The sequence below is a fragment of the Microtus ochrogaster genome, chromosome 18 (assembly GCF_000317375.1).
Source record: "Microtus ochrogaster isolate Prairie Vole_2 chromosome 18, MicOch1.0, whole genome shotgun sequence".
Taxonomy (NCBI): domain Eukaryota; kingdom Metazoa; phylum Chordata; class Mammalia; order Rodentia; family Cricetidae; genus Microtus; species Microtus ochrogaster.
The window spans coordinates 44,385,126-44,402,952 of record NC_022020.1 but is presented as its reverse complement, the minus strand read 5'-3'; the positions used below and the strand labels follow the sequence as shown (position 1 = coordinate 44,402,952).

The window sequence follows — 17,827 nt, the reverse complement described above, 5'->3', positions numbered from 1 at the left end:
TCTACATCAGCTAGTTAGAGAGGGAGATTTTGTATCTACATCAGCTAGTTAGAGAGAGAGATTGTGTATCTACATCAGCTAGTTAGAATGGGAGAGGGTATGCCTACATCAGCTAGTTAGAGTGGGAGAGGGTATGCCTACATCAGCTAGTTAGAGAAACAGGTGTGCCTACATCAGCTAGTTAGAGAAACAGGTGTGCCTACATCAGCTAGTTAGAGAGAGGGAGATGGTGTGTCTAGATCAGGCCAGTTAGGGTGAGAGTCTGTTCAAGTTCATCTGTGCAACTAGAAGGCTGTAGAGTCAGCCATTTCCATTTCCACAGAAAATGACTCCGTGAATTTTTGTGATTCCACCACTTCCTTGGGAGGATCCAAGTATGCACTTTATTATAAGCTGAGCCTGAAGAGTGACCCTTCCATATTCTATACTAGTCACACAATCCATTTTCATACCTACACAGTGTTTATATCATACAGTATATTAACAACTGCTTTTGTGAAGTGTTGGAGATTGAAAACAGGGCCCTGCTCATGTGGGGCACATTCTCTAATTCCAATCTGCCTCCCCAGCTACGTACCACTACATTAAAAGTTAAACTGAACTTGAAAACACAGAACCTCTTAGGACAATTTTCAATAAAGCAGAACTAAGAAAATACAACTACAGCAATCGCAGGTCTGCTTTCTTTGCAGGAATCGTATGCTGTGTGTGTTTGGCGAGTGAGCATAGAGACTTCATTTTTTGGTTTCCTTTCTAGAAAAACTGAAAAGCACAGGGGGAGTTGAGCACTCATGACATTACACTACTGCAGTGGAATGTAGAACTGGGTTCATTTTCACCTGAGACCATTTACTTAGGAGATAAAAATAAATTACTCATAAATGTGTGATTAGAGCATTGAGAAATGATCAACTTCTTTAGCTTTCTTACAGTAGATTGCCAAAATGCTTCTTACAGCATCAAGGTTTTACGCATTTTAATAATGGGAGCAGGAGTACAAAGTACTGAATTCCTGAAGCTTTGCCAAGTCCAAATGGTTATAGTAAATTTCACATTGGAATTTCCTGGCTTTCATGTTCATGAAATTTTAGGTTTCCCCAACCTTAAAGGGAGACATTCAACTCATCGTCTCCTCATTGAAAATTTGAAGGAAACTGTGAAAGGTGGGGGGAATTCGTAAAGAATTAGTGAGGGCCTGCTGGGAATACAGGTCTGTGGCAGAGTGCTTACTAAGCAGGTGTGGGACTCTGAACTTGATCTTCAGAGCTGGTAGTGGGAATAAAAACCAAGAAAGATATTGGAAGCCAATTTAATAGGACTCCCCTCTGCTGTTAGAGGTGCACTCTGCACATAGGTGGTTTCACCATGCTGAATCATCAATATTGTAAAGTTATGAAGATTAATTAGTTTTATTTATCCTAGAAGTCCATGTTTTAAATGTAATGTTGTTTCCCATGTGTCTTAATTTGGATTAACAAAGGGTAACAAAATATTTTACCCTGAGAAAAATGTTGGATCAAGGGGGGCGGGGGAGGCAGTTAAGCACTGTTGGTGAGTTATTTCCTTGCTCTCCAAGGAAATCATTTTGGAAAAATATATCAAAAACTAAAGTTCATGTTGCTCAACTATGTTCTCAGTGACTTTTATATTTTGAGGTGGAAATAGTTTTCCAGGTGTTGTCACAGTGCCACAAAGCATCATGATGGCATTGTCTCTTGCTGCCAGCACTTCGTGCCTGAATTACTCTGAACTAGAGTCTAGGAAGATGTAGCACTGATTCCAGGTCAGCAGGGAACCCTTTATTACACTGCACAATAGTAGCCTATTACAAATGCCATTATTCCTAGTGAGCGAGCGCTAAATCTCTTCATGAGAAAGTTCTGCTGGCATCCATTTATGCTAACATACAGAGAGCATTTTAAAAGCACTTTCCTAGACTTGACAGCAGGTGCTATTCCTGCTGCCACACTGTCACCCTATCCTGTCCCCAGGTGTAGTCTTGTTTTGTTGGTCACCATTGCCAGCATCCAGAAAAGAAATGTAGCAAGTCCTTGGGCTCAGCTCAAGTCATCACTTTGCTATGATGTTGATGGTCTAAGGAAATGTTTATCTGATATTCTCTTTCTTCTTTACATGGTTTCTCTCAGTACTCTGTGTTTGGAATGGGGGAGAGATGCAGAGCTCTTGCTATGCTTGAGTAGGAGTCAAGAGTTGCATATCCAATACTTTGTGCTGGTGGCTCTTGAGCACCTTTGTAGATGGAATTTTCTTAGGGCCACAAAAATCACAAATAATTATTTGGATACTTATAAGTTATGAAAGTTTGGCTAATAGCTTAGGCTTATTATTAACTAGCTCTTATAACTCAAATTGACCCATATCTTTTAATCTACCTTTTTTTACATGGTTTGGTTACCTTTACTTTGTGAAGCTCATGATGCTTGCTCTGCATCCTCTGATGTCTCCTTGTGATTCTGCTCTTCTTCTTTCCAGTGTCCTCTCTGCCCCTAAAATCCTGCCTAGGTATTGACCATTCAACTTTTTATTAAACCAATCACAGTGACATATATTTACACAGTATAATCAAATATCTCACAGTATTTTCTCCTTTTTGTCTAAATAAAAAGGAAAAGATTTTAACACTGACATCGTAAAGCTATATATTCAGTAAAAACAATTATCAGGTAAGAATTCCATTTACAGTATCCATTCTATTTATATTTGGCAATTTTAAAGAAAATAATGTATTATTTAGCCTGCTTAGTGAGTCCAAAGTTTTGTGCCTAATTTACCTTCTATCATAACTAAGGAAAAATAGAACTGTTAACTTCCAGTGTTCAACTCCATCAAAGACCTCAGAAGGATATTATATTACTTGAATAAATAAAGTGCATTGCAAGCAACTTTCAAAATTTTAGAAATGACAGAGACATCTAGCTACCTGGGCAGTCACCCAGAGTTCCTCTGCAGCACTGGAACATCAAACATTTGGCCTATAATCCTAGAATATCTGGCAGACTCATTATGAATCAAGAATTTTGAAGAATTGTCTTGCCTTATCTTGACAAAGTTCCACAATCATTTTCCTTTGTGTCCTCTTAAGTAAGTGAGTACTGGAAATACAAGCACAGACTCCCGTGCTTATATGGAAGTGCATTACCACTGAGCCATTTGTCTAGCCTAGCTATTATGTATTAATTCTATTGTGATCTCCTCTCTTTGCTTCATAACTTTCATCCCACTAATTTTATCTGTCTTGGTGGTTTCACCATTCTTTGTCCTTGGCTGACAATCACCTTCCAAAATTCAACTGTTTTCAAGATACTCTAACTCAAAGGGTTAATGAAGAGGCCATTGATTTCCCCTAAAATCCCATTCTGTCTTGCGTTATTGATTGATTAATTCCAGCCACTAATGAACCTTGCTATGTCTTTCTCTTACCCCTTCCTTCTTACGTTTAGGCAACTCTTACCTTGTCTTTTTCTCCCCGAGGTCTGATCTATTAACTAGACCTTGATGACCTCTACTGCCCCTGTCCACACTAATAACTCTGTCCTTTTTTTTCCAACACTGGAATGTCTTCTTAACTAGCAGTGGACATATAGTTAGTCTCTACCCTAATTTCCAAGACTCAGTTGCCCCTCTTTGCTCCAAAACAAGGACAGCAAAGTATTCTAAGACTTTTAATTACTTTCTGGTTTTATCTTCTATGTAAATGACCTCAGCTCACAGGAAGCGTCATTACTCACCCAAGAGACTCCCTTCATACTTTTGACTCTCACTGTTCCCTATCTGGAAAAACACTCGGGTTCCTTCCTATACAGGTGATGTTTCTGTCATATTCTTGAAGGACCCTTTTCAGATACTATGACTTGAAGTACTTGTTCTGAGCCTCATAACTGCATTGAGTTTGAATACTACTATAACCTGTTGCCTTCCAGGGCAATCAATCATCTTATGATTTGTTTTATGCCCATCTTCTTGGCAGAGTGCAGATGCCTGGCAGTTACAGACCATGTATAATTAGTTCTTGGTATGTGGCAAATCAAAGACTTTTGATCGGCAGTAACTTCTTGAGTTTGTGAATGAATAGCATGTCTATAATCGATTGTTTTTTATTGTTTAAAGAAATGAAGCAGAAGGTTTTTTAAATAGAGCATCATTTTAATTTTTATTTTCTTATTAAAAAAAAATGCTTGAAAAATTTTGCCTCTTAAGGAAACTCAGTATCTTGAAGCTAAAGTCTCCATGTTTGTTTAAGCCCCCATCTCATTTAACCCTTTTCCATAAAACTTAGATGCTGAATTGATAACTAAATTTAATATCTATGAATCAGAGCTGCAGGTGAAACAATGGTCACTTAGAAAGGATATAACTATCATCTTTTCTGTCTTTTCTAGGGATTGTGTTTTCAAATATCTCATAAATACAGTGTGTGTAAGAGAAAGTAGTGTGTTATCCTAACTAACTGGCTGGTTTTGAGAAATTAAAGTATCATCATTTATTGTTACAGTAACAAAGTAATGATTAGGATGGACTCTAAATGGGTAAATTTAGAAATTTGAATTTAGTATGGAATAGCATAAAAAAAATCAATGACTTCAAAAATATCAAATAAGAATCCCAGTAGAATTTTTCTTAACAAAACAAGTATTTAAGTTTGAAAAGTCTTAATTGTTTAAAATCTGCAAATAAAAAAACGAGGTCCTATATAAAATAATTATGTTTTATTGTCAGTTATAAGATCATCTTCCACAGATGAGCAGTTATACATCACTACCAGGAATGTGAAGATCTGTCCCAGGAATATAAGATTGACTCAGCATCTTTAAATGAATCCATGTAGTACGTCAGAGTAGATTAAAGTTCATGATCACCACAGAAGATGCAGGAAAACATGAAAAACAACAGAAACAACATCTCTAGTTTCCAATGAAAAATATCTACAGATTAGGAATTTATTGAGAGGAGCTTCCCCGCCGTTATCAAGTGCATCTTCTTACATGCCAAAAGAATTTTTCTCCACCAGCAGGAAGTAAACTGTCTGCTCAGCATTTCTGCTCAGTTTTTGTGGAGGCTGCAGCCAGGACAATTAGGGAAGAAAGACAATAAAGGTCATCAACTAGAAGAGCAGAAGAAAACTACAGCAGTCTCTCCTTGACTTCAAAAGATGCATCTCGGGGCTGGAGAGATGGCTCAGTGGTTAAGAGCATTGCCTGCTCTTCCAAAGGTCCTGAGTTCAATTCCCAGCAACCACATGGTGGCTCATAGCCATCTGTAATAAGGTCTGGTGCCCTCTTCTGGCCTGCAGGGATACACACAGATAGAATATTGTATACATAACAAATAAATAAATATTTTTAAAAAAAGATGCATCTCAGAAGTCCCAGTGGATGCCTGAAGCTATAGTTACTGTCTACCTATTTCTGTTTTACTGCCTAGTTAGCTATCTCTTTACATATCCATATGTAGTATTTTCCTATACATATATAAATACATGCATACATTAACTTACACATGAGGCATTTTAGTTAGGTGCAGTGTTCACATTAGCACAATATTAAGAAACTCAGGGGGTTCTTGCAAACAGAGGGAGCCAGCAAGAGGACAATCCAGGAGAATGTATACTGTGCAGATGTGTCCACTAAAGGGAAGTTTGAAACCTGATTAAGTTGAAAATTTAATCACACCTCTCAAAATATACACAATGTGTTGTTTTCTGTTTAATAGTTTTGGACTCCTTGAGCCTGGCTAATCAAAATCACAGAATGGGGATCCGTGTTGTGAGCAAGCCATACCAGAATCATAGACAAATACACGTGTGCCTTTCAATGTGTCAAAATTTATTGAGTAAAAATAATTTTACAAAGTACAGAGCTTTCAAAGGCAACAATCTGCCTGATTTTTCTTCTTTCTTTAGAAATCTGGTTAAGAGAAACACATTCCTTTATTCCAATTTTAGTTACTAACATTAATTCTTAGAGATCATGCATCACACTCGATATGTGTGTGTTGTGTGTGTGTACCTGTGCGTGCATGTATGTGTTTACATGTATTTATATGGGATACAAAATGGATACAAGAGATTAAAAGGCTCTAGAAGAGGTTTAAGAAGTCGGCTGATAAAAATGTACAGATTGTATTGGATAAGATAATGAACCCAAACCAGCTACAAGGGAAAGGGCAAGACCTGGTCAATAGCCAGAAGGGACAGACAGAGGAAGAGCAGGTCCAGAGGGGTGAGCAGGAGGATGAATAGAAGGCAGGGGAATAGGTTGCATCCACAGTGGGGACCAGCTGAGGAAGAGTAGGAAGTTCTCTGCCTTTTGATCCTTGGTGTACACACACAATGATAGGTCAGTTGTTGAAGGGGTCGTTGATGTCACCATCCCAGCATGGGTGTCCATGTGAGGGAGTTTTGCCCTTTCATGAGTCCACTGTATCAGATAAGCTCTGCTCTCTATGATATGGTTTTAGTATGTTCACGTGCCTCTGAAGTCTGTTTACCATGATAAATTATTAAGGTGACAGTAATAAGTCATGTATCAGTCTATGCTGCATGGGGGGTGCTGGACAGGTCATGTGTGTGAACCTACCCAGACGCATAGTAATTTTCCATCCTCAAAAGGCAGTCAGCAGCTGCCCATGAGATGAAATGTCGCAAGAGGAAGCACAAACTGAAAACCACTGTTTTACACAGTTAGAGCAGGGCACACCCTGATTCAACAAGGGGACTGCAGTGTCTGTATGGTGGATGATGTGCTTAACCAATAAAATATCACCTAAAGGCAATGAGGTATCCCCTAAAGAGTCTGCAGTGTACTCTCAAAAGAGTGAGGATTCCCAAAGTGAAATGAAGAGAATTCTATTAATAATAAGATCAAAAAGAAAGAATCTTAAATCAAAAGACTGAAAACTATAAATAGTGTTGAAGTAAATTAAGATCTAAATAAATGGAAATAAGCTGTACTTTTTCAGAATAGAAGGTTTAGCATTGCTGAAGTGCAAGCAGAAGGCAGAGAGCATTCTGGAAATGATTCCTCAAAGCCCACCCCAGTGACACAGCTCCTCCTAGAAGGCCACACCTCCCAATCATTCCCAAACAGTTCCACTTACTGCGGACCAAGGCCTCCAACATATGAGCCTATAGAGGCCATTCTCACAAGCTGCCCCAAAACTCTATAATAAAACGGTCCATTTTTTTGAGATGGGCAAAGGAATTAAATACATTTTTCTTAAGATATACAAAAGACTGATAAGCACCACATTGAAATATCGGCAGGATATCCTTAGGGAAATACAAACCACACACCGTGGTATAATAACACTTCTACCCCTGCTTTAAAAAAAAACACCCCCCCAAAAAACAACACTGCAGGAAACAAACAAGAGAATAATAAATGTAGGTGACAATATGGAGAAACTGGAGTGCTCATACAATGTTGGTGGGAGTTTACAATGTCACTGCTGCTTTGAAGACAGTTGGTCTCTGTGACACCTTAGACATCACACTGGTGACAGCTTCGTGTCCACTAGCTCCCAAATGTAAATCACCCAAATATCCACAAGGAATGATAAGGTGCATCATGCATACAGCCACTCCAAGGGGAAAAAAATGCGAAAACACGGAGCAGCATAGCAAATGTCAAGCTACTTGAAAGCCATGTGTCCCAGAAGGCCACCTACTTTATGATCTCATTTGCATGGACTGTGCAGACCAGCCCGTTGTGTTACGACAGTCTAGATTAACGGTTACCCGGGGCTTGTAGGTGGCAATGAAGAGTGATTAATAACGGAGGGGGATTGGCCAAGAGGGGTGAAGGTGTCATTAAATTAGGTTGCAGTGATGGTCGTACAGCCCTGCACTATTTGTAGAAAAGTACAGCAGAAATTTATAAGGTGAAGGTGCGGAGTGTTCAGTAGAGGAAAAGTTTCTCATAAGCCCCTGAGAGACAACAGACTCTGAGAGCAGCTTGTATATGTTGTGTTCTCCAAACCCAAGAGGGGGAAAGCAAGGAGGAGCTTTCCATTTACAATTTATTATATCACACCAGCATTGCCCTATTTGAACTAAAACATGCAGCGATTGATTGTCCATCACATCCCAGCTCAGGGATTTGCCTGCTTCCCACCAATACACCTACAAGTTCCTCAGATTGTACCTAAGGATACAGGCCGCTGGTGCTGGTGAGAAGGGAGGGTTCTAACAGCACTTCCTAAATCTTATCACTTGTTCCTGGTGCTCATGGGGGGCTTTTGAGGATGCCTCTTTCCAGAAGCTTTCCAGGAAACAGAACTAGTTGAAGGAAAGTGGGATATGTACAGTTTAGCCAAGCCAGGAAAAGAATGTAGTTTTTCTCTGTACCATGCCTGTGTCAATTCCTAAAACCTTAGAATTCCTAGAGAAGTAATACAAGGAGCAGAATGTTTAGACAACTGGCTGTGTAACAGGCTAACCTGCACTTTTGTTATTTGCAGAGGATGAAGAGCATCTTGACCCCATGCTGCCTCTATTTGCCATCAGATCATCTTGATTCTCCTGTATTTTTACAAGGTTAATACGGTTGTAGAATGTCAGCCTGGATGTCTTGTGACCCATGCAGGATATATTGGTCTAACCAATCCTGAGGTCCATGTTTCTGTTCAACCATAATGCTATTACGTCTCTGGCTTGTGTTTAGATCAGTATTTCTGGGGGTTAAAAACCAAAGCTCCTAGCTCATTTTAAAAATTTAAAAATGTTCAAGAAGATGTGGGGGAATTATAATAGGTATGCAGAAATGGCTTTGCCTTTTCCTTGGAGTAGACCTGTCGCCCTTAGATGCACTTGTTTATACAAGACAATATGTGATGTTCATAGGTCCTCCTTTCAAATCTGATTTTAACATAGTGTCTTGAGGAAGAAAATTGGTTAGAGATATGTGCATGTAGCCCACTGCACATAAATGTTAATGCTGAATTTTATCAGATGAATAAATACTAGGCATTCGTATTCTGAAATGTAAAATGTCTGGACCATCACGTTCCTGTTTGTTTGTTGTTGCTTTTTTATTGTGTTGTTTAAACTCATCTCTTTAATTCTTAAAATTTGGGGAGTAACTTGTTCAAAAATACTTGGGAAAAATCATTTTCTTTATATAGAACATTCATTATCCTGACAGAGTGTTTACGGCATGTATCTGTTTTGAACTTAACCTTTTTGAAGTTCCCACCTCATTCTAAATACACAAAGATTTTGTAAAATAAGTATTTTAACAGAAAACCTCAAAATTAAATGTTATATGGATTAGTTTTGATCAACTTAACAAAATTATAGTCAACTGGGAAGAGCGTCCTTCATTTGAGGAATCGCCACCATCAGATTGGCCTATGAAGAAATGTGTGGCGCATTTTCTTAACTGATTGATGTGAGAGGGTCCAGGCCACTGTGGATGGTGCTATCCTTGTGCAGGTATCTCAGGGAGGTAGAAGAAGGCCCACTGAGCAAGCCCTGAGGAGAAAGCTGTAAGCAGCACTCTTCTGCATGGACTAAGCGCATTCGTGATGAACTCTGAGTCCCAACGAGGCACTGATGTTGAACGAAGGAATAAAAGGCACTGCCCCTTGGCATCAGTCATTTGAACAAGAGCAAATTTACATTTGCATCCTTCACTTTGTGCTCACTGTGTCTCGGGTCTCCTCTCTGTCTGCAATCTGTGAGTCTGAATCTGTGCCTACCTCTGTACCTGTGTCTGCCTGTTGTACCCGAATGTCTGTCCCTCACTGCACAGGGCCTTGCCCTATCTTTATTGAACCTTACAGGAAGCTTCCATGGGGATGGAAGGTGAGGGTTTACAGAAATCTTTAACAGAGTTTTACGCGCGATTAAGTCACTGGCTCCAACTCATCCAAACTTACCAGATAGCAAGCTTCATGGCTTATCAGCCAATATCCATACATGGTTGCCTTCAACTTTACATGGCAAATTTCAGAAGTTGCTTTCAGCTTCTGTGTTTGCTGCTTTGGCAAATGATGCACACTCATTAGTTCGGTCAAGGGTGTAGAAGGGTGTATGGTTTAAGGTCACAGCTATGCACTAGCTTAGGCTGTAAAAGTTGCTTACATGGGAAACCCGAGCACATAAGCTTGACTGTTACATTGTTCTCTGAAAAGCAGGTTAAGCTAACTTTGACTATGCAATAGGACAGCGGTCTTAAGCCTCAAGAGAACTCAAGGTCTATTATTAACTTGGACTGTGAGGTCCAGCCAAAGTCCCAGTCTCTTAGAATGGAAGAGGTGTTTTTATAATATCACATCACCACCTGATTCAATGACCTCTGCTTCAGTTCCCTGTCTCCAGGTTCCTTCCTTGAGCCCCTGCCTTGGCTTCCCTCAATGATGGACTATAGACTGTAAAATAAAACAATTTTTTTGCCCCAATTGGTTTTGGTCAGTGTTGTATCACAACAGAAAACAAACTAGGAAACATAGCATCTATTTCTATATTCCAGATATTTCTTTCAAAAATACCCCCTCCCAAATGTCAAACATCTTTCACTTTTCAGTTTTGAACCAAAAAAAAAAAAAGTTCTTTATTAGGAAATGCTTACAAATTAAAGTTAGTGTGGAAAGAAAGGACATGAGATTTTATAATATTTAAGAATTTTCAGTAATCCTAAACCACCCGAACTCTTGGGCTGCTAATACTTTGGATGATGAAGACAATACAATGCCGGGTCCAGCCTTCCGCTCGTGCCGCCTGCTTCCCATCATGCTATGCTCGGTCTCATCTTCCTTGGGGAGAGGCGGTTTATCGAGATCTTTGTGGTTTGCAGTCTGTCCCAGCTTCATGCCTGTGCTGCTTTCCAGTGAATGGAAGCGCAGCATGCACGAAGATGGCAGCACCGGATGCAACAGGTCCTCATTTGCACACATGGTTTCATTTTGTGGGGCGAGGGCTGATGGGAGGGCTCTAACCGCTTACACATTTGCTCCTCATTTGTGTAGGCAGGTCCTGGTAGACTTCTGATCTCTCGGGGGGATTGGTAGGTGTGGATTTGCGCCTCTGCCCTTCAGCAGCTGCAGAATCTCCAAAGAAGGCAGCGTTTTAGAGGACGTCCGAATGTTGACCTTCTTTTTACAAAGGACATTTAAAAAAAAAAAAAATCTAATGGTTGCTTTGTGATGATTTGTCAGAATAAACGGGCAAAAAAAATGAGTGGAACAATAGAGGGATATCAAAAAGGGATGGCTCACCTTAGGTATTATTATTTAAAACTCTTATCTGTTTATTATCATTTCTTGTATTTTTCATTTCATAGTTTTCATTACTTTCCGATTGTTTAAGAATCTCATACTTGTTTGTAATGTGTGTGATCAAATGTTCCCATCCTCCCCCCTCCAGTTCCTTCTCTTTCTCCCTCACTACTTTTTTCCCCCAACTGCTCTGATTTTAAACACTCTTGAGTCTACTTTGCGCCCCCCCACCCATGTGTGAACTGATATAGGACCAGCTACTCCGGGCTAGCTTCTCAGGGACTATATCCCTAAAGAAAACTGCTTCTCCCTCCCCAGGCAGCTCCTGAGTTGCTTCTCAGCTAAGAGTGGGCCTTGCTGTCCACCTCCCTTCTCCATGCTGGCCTTTTGGCTAGCTCCGTCTTACGCATGTCTTGTACATGCTGTCACACACAGGCCCTGAGAGTTAATGTGACCTTTATGTGTACTGCCAGGCCCAGGAAAGACCATTTCCCTGTGAAAGTTCGCTATCCCTTTCGACCTTCCTATGGCCTCTTCTGCAGGGCTCCCCGGGGGAGGGGGGAGGGGTGTGATGATGGAGCTTAACCGTTTTCCCTCTCACTTATAATTAAAATGCAGTTATTTTGCCGGTCTTGTAAATTGAGACATTCTAAAAGAATGTATACAGCACAAGAGGACAAGAACATAAAAGAAACAACAAGTTCCCATTTACTTTGATTCTAAGTAATTATGTTTATGACTCTTATAATTGCTTCCTCTGTTCAGTGGTCTTTCCTACACCAGTGTCTTTGAGAACAATGCCAACAATTGGGTATCCCTGGCTGGGTTTTCTCCCAGTGGCTCATTTCCTTTTGTAAAAGGGATTAGCCTTCAGCTCCCAGTGTGCCTAAATGAGGTTTTGTTTGACTTTCTACCTCTCTCTGCCCCTGGGATTAAAAGAGAAGAAGTACAGGAAAGCTTATAGAAACGCTCGGGTTTCCCATTTTAGGACAACTTAAGAAAAAGCAGGCTTTCGTTCCTGTGAATGGAAACAGTCCATTCACAGAATGAAGCGGAGTGAAGAAACACAGAGAGCCGCAGAAGGAAAATCCAGTGACTCTCAGCTTTTCACTTTGCCTTAGTTAGTTGTTCAAAGTGAAGTTATTCCCAGGATGTCAAATGTACCAACATCCAAATGCACATACCAAAAGCACATCCTAAAGCCAAATAGGAAAAAAATAATCTGATAGCCTTTGTTGATTCCAATGCTTATTGTCAAAATTAGCTATGTTTGTGTTTAATTATTCCATATTTAAAAGGTAATTGTATATGTGTTTTTTGAAGGGCTCCAGAAGGATCTTTCCCTCGCTGGTGTAGAATAGGAACTTAAACGTTGACGTCTCTTTGGCAATTTAAGTTGCGCTTGAGCGGAAAGGACTATATAGAGTTTTGCTTTTGTTGGCCTTGTTTTGCTGCCCTGGGATGTGACTCTCAACTCCGTTCCCATAGATATGTGTGAGAAATTCCTTAGGGCTTGAAACAAGAGTATCTTCGGGGCTACATGATCTGGCCTAATCAACCATGAGTGCCCTCCTAGTTTTCTAAATCCTGTTGTTTAATGAAGGCCTTTCTCAATTATCTTCCCTTGATTAGACATCGATGAGTGCAGTGTGGTTCCTGGGGTCTGTGAAGCCGGCGACTGTTCCAACACCGTGGGAAGCTATTTCTGTGTCTGTCCGCGTGGCTTCGTTTCCTCCACAGATGGCTCTCGGTGCATTGGTAAGCCTTGCATTTTGAAGGTACAATATGCTGCTCCTTGAAGACAGAACAGGCCAAACAGGTATGAAGTAGGTGATGATTATAAAGCCATTGGGAAATGGACATAGACCAAAGGACCATTCTAAAGCCTTTGCAGTATTTAGCATCACTGACGGGTTGCTAGACCAAGTACTGTTTGTAAAGTCTTTGCTTTCTGGGGCCATCTGGCTTAGTTTTATGTTGTCAAAATCATTTCTTTGGAAGAAAGACTTGCTCGGGATGTAACTGCTACCCAGTGTTGCAGGCACAGCCAGAGAAAGATGTCAAATCTGCTTGGGAAGCTAGAATATAGTAATTAAAGATTCTTCTGTTGCTGTGCATTGTGAACGCAGGCAGCATCTTATTTAGTTAAAGCTTGTTTGTTCTGGTGAGAAGTACTTATTACAAAGAGGAGTTGGCACTCCTAATTTTGTGTTTCCAGCATATTCAAATTAAAGCCAAATATACTTACATGGTCTGCTCTGTTGGAAAAGATGAAGCTGTACTTTGCAGCATGGTATAGTTTTTATCCATCAGGAAGCATGCCTTAGGCTTCTGTTGCGTGAGCCCAGAGATTAGGAAATGCCCTTTGACGTACAATCATAGTATAGTTAGTTACCTTCACAATTCTTGCCTTGGGCATTCATCCCGGTCAGCACCAATATTGAGCTGATAATAACTACAAAGAGAGGGATAAATATGTACAGTTTCTATAACAGCACTCAAGATTTATGTGATGATGAATTAAGGAAATTCGTCTAGTGCCCGGAGAATAGAGTTTCATGGTCCACTGGAGGGAATAAATGGGATAAAGAAGCTTTCCCCAGTCCGACAGTTGGTGTATGAGTAGCTCCCTGAGGCGTTAGTGGATTAGTGACAGTACCAAGTGAACCAGTTCAGGAGCTGGAACTACAGAGTTAAGGAGATGAACTGAAGATCTCACACCAGCGATAAAGGGCTACGGCTCGAAACCATTTGATAAATATCTTATCTCCCTGATGCTAAGCTAGCTATGGCCATCCATCCATCAGGGAGGGTGAGAGGTGTGTGTTCTGTCACCAGAGGGTCATGTTGTCATCACAGATAATAGGATCACAGGATAGACATGTCAGTGACAGTCACAGCTGTCATGAATTGTATATGACATGTGAAATATACAATTCACACCCTCAGGCACTGCACACCCTCAGCCCCACCTATCAGGACTCAGGCAAGCTACTGATCCCTCTCCACTAACATTACAGGAGGTGTTTGATAAAGTAATCTCATCGTGATCACTGTTGCTGTTATTAGGAGAAGCAGGGAAAGGCAGATACGTTTATACCACAAGGTTTACGGGCTAGTCATCTTTCTTCTCTTTGTCTCACCATTAAATGAGAATAACCTGTTTGTCTCTTGCAAGTCTTCACTGAGCTTGTATCCAGGGTTCATTTGTGACCACCTTTGACCTAAATGCCCATCTCTCGCTGTGAAGTAGGGTAGCATGGCCTTGTTTGCCAAAGACTCCTCTGCCCGAATTAGCGTGATTTCTCCGTTCCACACCCCATGAAGCTCACTCATTCTCTGAGCCTCAAATTCGGAATTAGTTTTAATAGCCACCTCTACCTCATCTCAACTCTGGTCTTGGACACGATGATGGAGCCCCTTCCACATGAGCCGTGTCCGGTGGCTCAAGGTCTATTGTCCTCTCACAAGGGCCTGTGCTTTTCCCACCAGCCAGACTTTGGGCTCCTGCCTTCGTCAGCCTCGTGGGCCTTGTGGATTTCAGGCTTCATGTTAAATGTTATATGAATTTCCTGCCATGTCAATGCATTTGAATGTGTGGGAAAACCACAAAATTTGTAAGTAAAGTGATAGTGAATATAGGAGTCTCTTTTGGTGAGTGACATCTTGGCATCATTTGGCTTTGTGATGGGCAAAATGATGCAGGTGCTCAGTCATGGTCCTGGATACGTCACAGGTTGACTCCAGAAGCTGAGTCCTGGACCTCCAGAAATACCCTACGTTTCAGAGGAGATAGTCTATCGCATTGGACAGAGGAAGAACACCCCAAAAACAGAAAAGTGAAAAATGACTCCCAGAAATTATAAAGCTAGTGATAAAATTAAGTGAGCAGCTTAATTTAAAAAAATAAATACATTTTATTTTGAATAAATATGTGTTTTTGTTTGAGAAAAAAATACAGCATCTTAACATGTAAGAGGTTTTGAGTTTTAAAAATCTTGTGTGTATATGTTCTTAGATTGAATTCGTTTATGATAGACGATTGTGTCGTGAATATATGAATCTCCTTCTGTTTGTTTTGTAAATACATAGTATACATACTAATGATACTGAGCGGGATAAACTCAGAATGGTCTCAGGTGTGATGCTTCATGCTATTGCAGCTTTGTTCTGAGCGATGTTGGCTGGATCTGCCCTCCTTCCTCTTCCTAGTTAACACAGTTCTCCCTACAGTATCATAAGAAAATCAACGAAGCCAATATGCTGAGTCTAAACCACATTGTAAAATGTCTGGGAACTCAATCCTTCTCCTGCAGACGAGAGAAGAGTTTCCTGGGGCTGAAGCATTTAGCTAGTCATTTCAACTTTCAAATAGCATAGCCCTCCCATTTCATTTAATGCTAAATTAGGAAGACAAATCCTAACTTAATGTTACCTAGCGTGTTAATCATTTTTTTTTTATGTCTAGGAAAAGGAAAACTTTAACTTGGAAACTAACATACGCCACATTTAAAAAAAATTGAAGTGTCACTAATCGTATTTTTCCTTAAAAGCATTTTAATAGCATTATTTAATGAGCCTTATGTCATTTTGGAATTTGTTCCCCTTGGGCATCATTAATACCTAATTTCCACAATTTAATACAGGTTCTGAAGAATGACTGGCGTAAGGAGTAATAAGTCATGACTATTTAAGCCGCATAGAGCAAGCTGGGTGCAGGCGAGGGCGGCTGCCTCTTTCTGCCCACAGAGCTAGCATCAGCCCTCAACAGGGACTGGTGAATGCCAGGCAATCAGAGGCAAGAAAAGTTTAGAAGAAGAGATTAAAACATTTGGAAACTCTTGCAGAGCGTGATGTTGTCACAACCCTCTAAAGGCATTCCCCTCCTGCCTTACACGTGGAAACATTCCGGTACACAGCATCACCTGGAATGTCCTGAGGATACAAACATGAAAATATAAAGTGTGTGTGTGTGTGTGTGTGTGTGTGTGTGTGTGTGTGTGTGTTTGAGGGAAGAAGTAACTCACTGCTAAATACTTTTAAGGTAATATGTACTGTTAAAAGAAAAAGAAAAGGTGAGAGCTGGCAAAATGGCCCAGCAGTAGAGTCCATATGCAAGCCTGCTGAGCTCAGTTTGATCTCCAGAACCCACAGAAAGGTGGAAGGAGAGAACCAGCTCCACACGGTTGTCTTTCAACCTCCACACGCGCAGAATAACAAAAATGTCTTAAATAAACTTCTAAAGGAGAGGGCTGGAGGGGACTCAATGACGTACTTGCTGTTCAAGCATGTGGACCAGAGATTAGCTCTCCACAGCCCACAGGGAAATCCAGGGTGAGCAGTGTAGTAACTAGTTCACAGTCATATAAAAGAAGACCAATAATTAAGGAGGAGTGCCCAGAGATGAAATGAGACAAGGAGGCATCTTGACTACCTCAAGGGAAGCAGTGAGCCTGATTCCCACTGTGGTTCCATTTCTTTTTTTGTCCCTCGTTCAGTTTCTATTGAATAACATCCGCATGAAGTTTTCATAAAAAGTTTCCTGGGAAAAGACAGATCTGTGGATTTAATCCACAAGTAGCCCAAACTGGAGCTAGGCCAACAGAGATGTGGATGTTTGTCCAGTGCCAGGAAACCAACTGTCATGAGTATTCTGACCTGGATGAAACTTCTCTGCTCTGTTTTAATGAGCAGAGGTCATTCATCCCAAACATACGTGCTCAGGTTGTCATCTTCAAGTTTGCCCAAGGATTCATCACCCAGCGCACCCTGTCATTCCTCTTCAGTTCTCATCAATCAAATTTAGAGTAAATGCCAGCCCGTGAGGCACATTCCGATGACCATAACTTGATTTTGTTTCAATAAGGATTTACACTTTATTCAGAGGATGAAAATTGTTTCCTCTTTCTGGGGACAGTGGTAAACAAGACTTACAAAGCCTGCTTGGGCTTATCAAAAAGTCAGGAGATGACTAGCGGAGCGGGCATAGTGTGTTCTCCTTGCTGTGTCCCTATAGTTGAGTGCGCACCAAGGGTTAGGACCATTGTTTCATGGGTTTTTCTCTGCTTTGGCTCTAATAAACCCTTGCTTCAAGGAATAATGTCCCTGGGAAGCTTCCATTTCTGCCAGGTGCTCTTCTAAATGTCTTCTTTCTTGATCAAATGCAGTGCTTTGCAAGGACCATGGAATTACAGGCACACTCAGCCTGACTGAACTGGCTTCCTTTACGGGACATCTTTTTGTCAACCTTAACCATGGATGCCACTGTTCCATACCTCGTTCTAGAATATTCTGTGTGCTTTGAGTCAAGGGATTAGAAGTATGCCATCTATCTCTTGGTTGTTATTAGAGGAGAGGGATCTTGAAGTTTGTGAAAACATTTATTATTTTCTATACAGTACTCCCTCTCTGCCCCTACCCTCGCACATGTGGCCCAGTTTTCTAAGTGTGTGCGACATTAGCTCGAGATTTCCAAACCATAGACTCTTTTATTATTATTTTTTAAAAGGATTTTTATCAAGCCTAAACAGGGTTGCAAAGATGGGGTTGGGTTGTTACTGTTCCCCAAGCACCAGACCTGTCTGGCTTGCCA

General features: G+C 40.7%; 1 protein-coding gene across 1 annotated transcript in view; it reads left to right on the top strand.

Annotated features, from left to right (window-relative positions):
• Fbn2 (fibrillin 2) overlaps window positions 1–17,827 on the top strand; it is a 202,491-nt gene that overhangs the window by 72,833 nt on the left and 111,831 nt on the right. Inside the window, exon 8 of the mRNA XM_005356130.2 lies at window positions 12,868–12,993. Coding sequence (XP_005356187.1) covers window positions 12,868–12,993 — 126 coding nt within the window. The remainder of the gene's footprint in view (window positions 1–12,867; window positions 12,994–17,827) is intronic.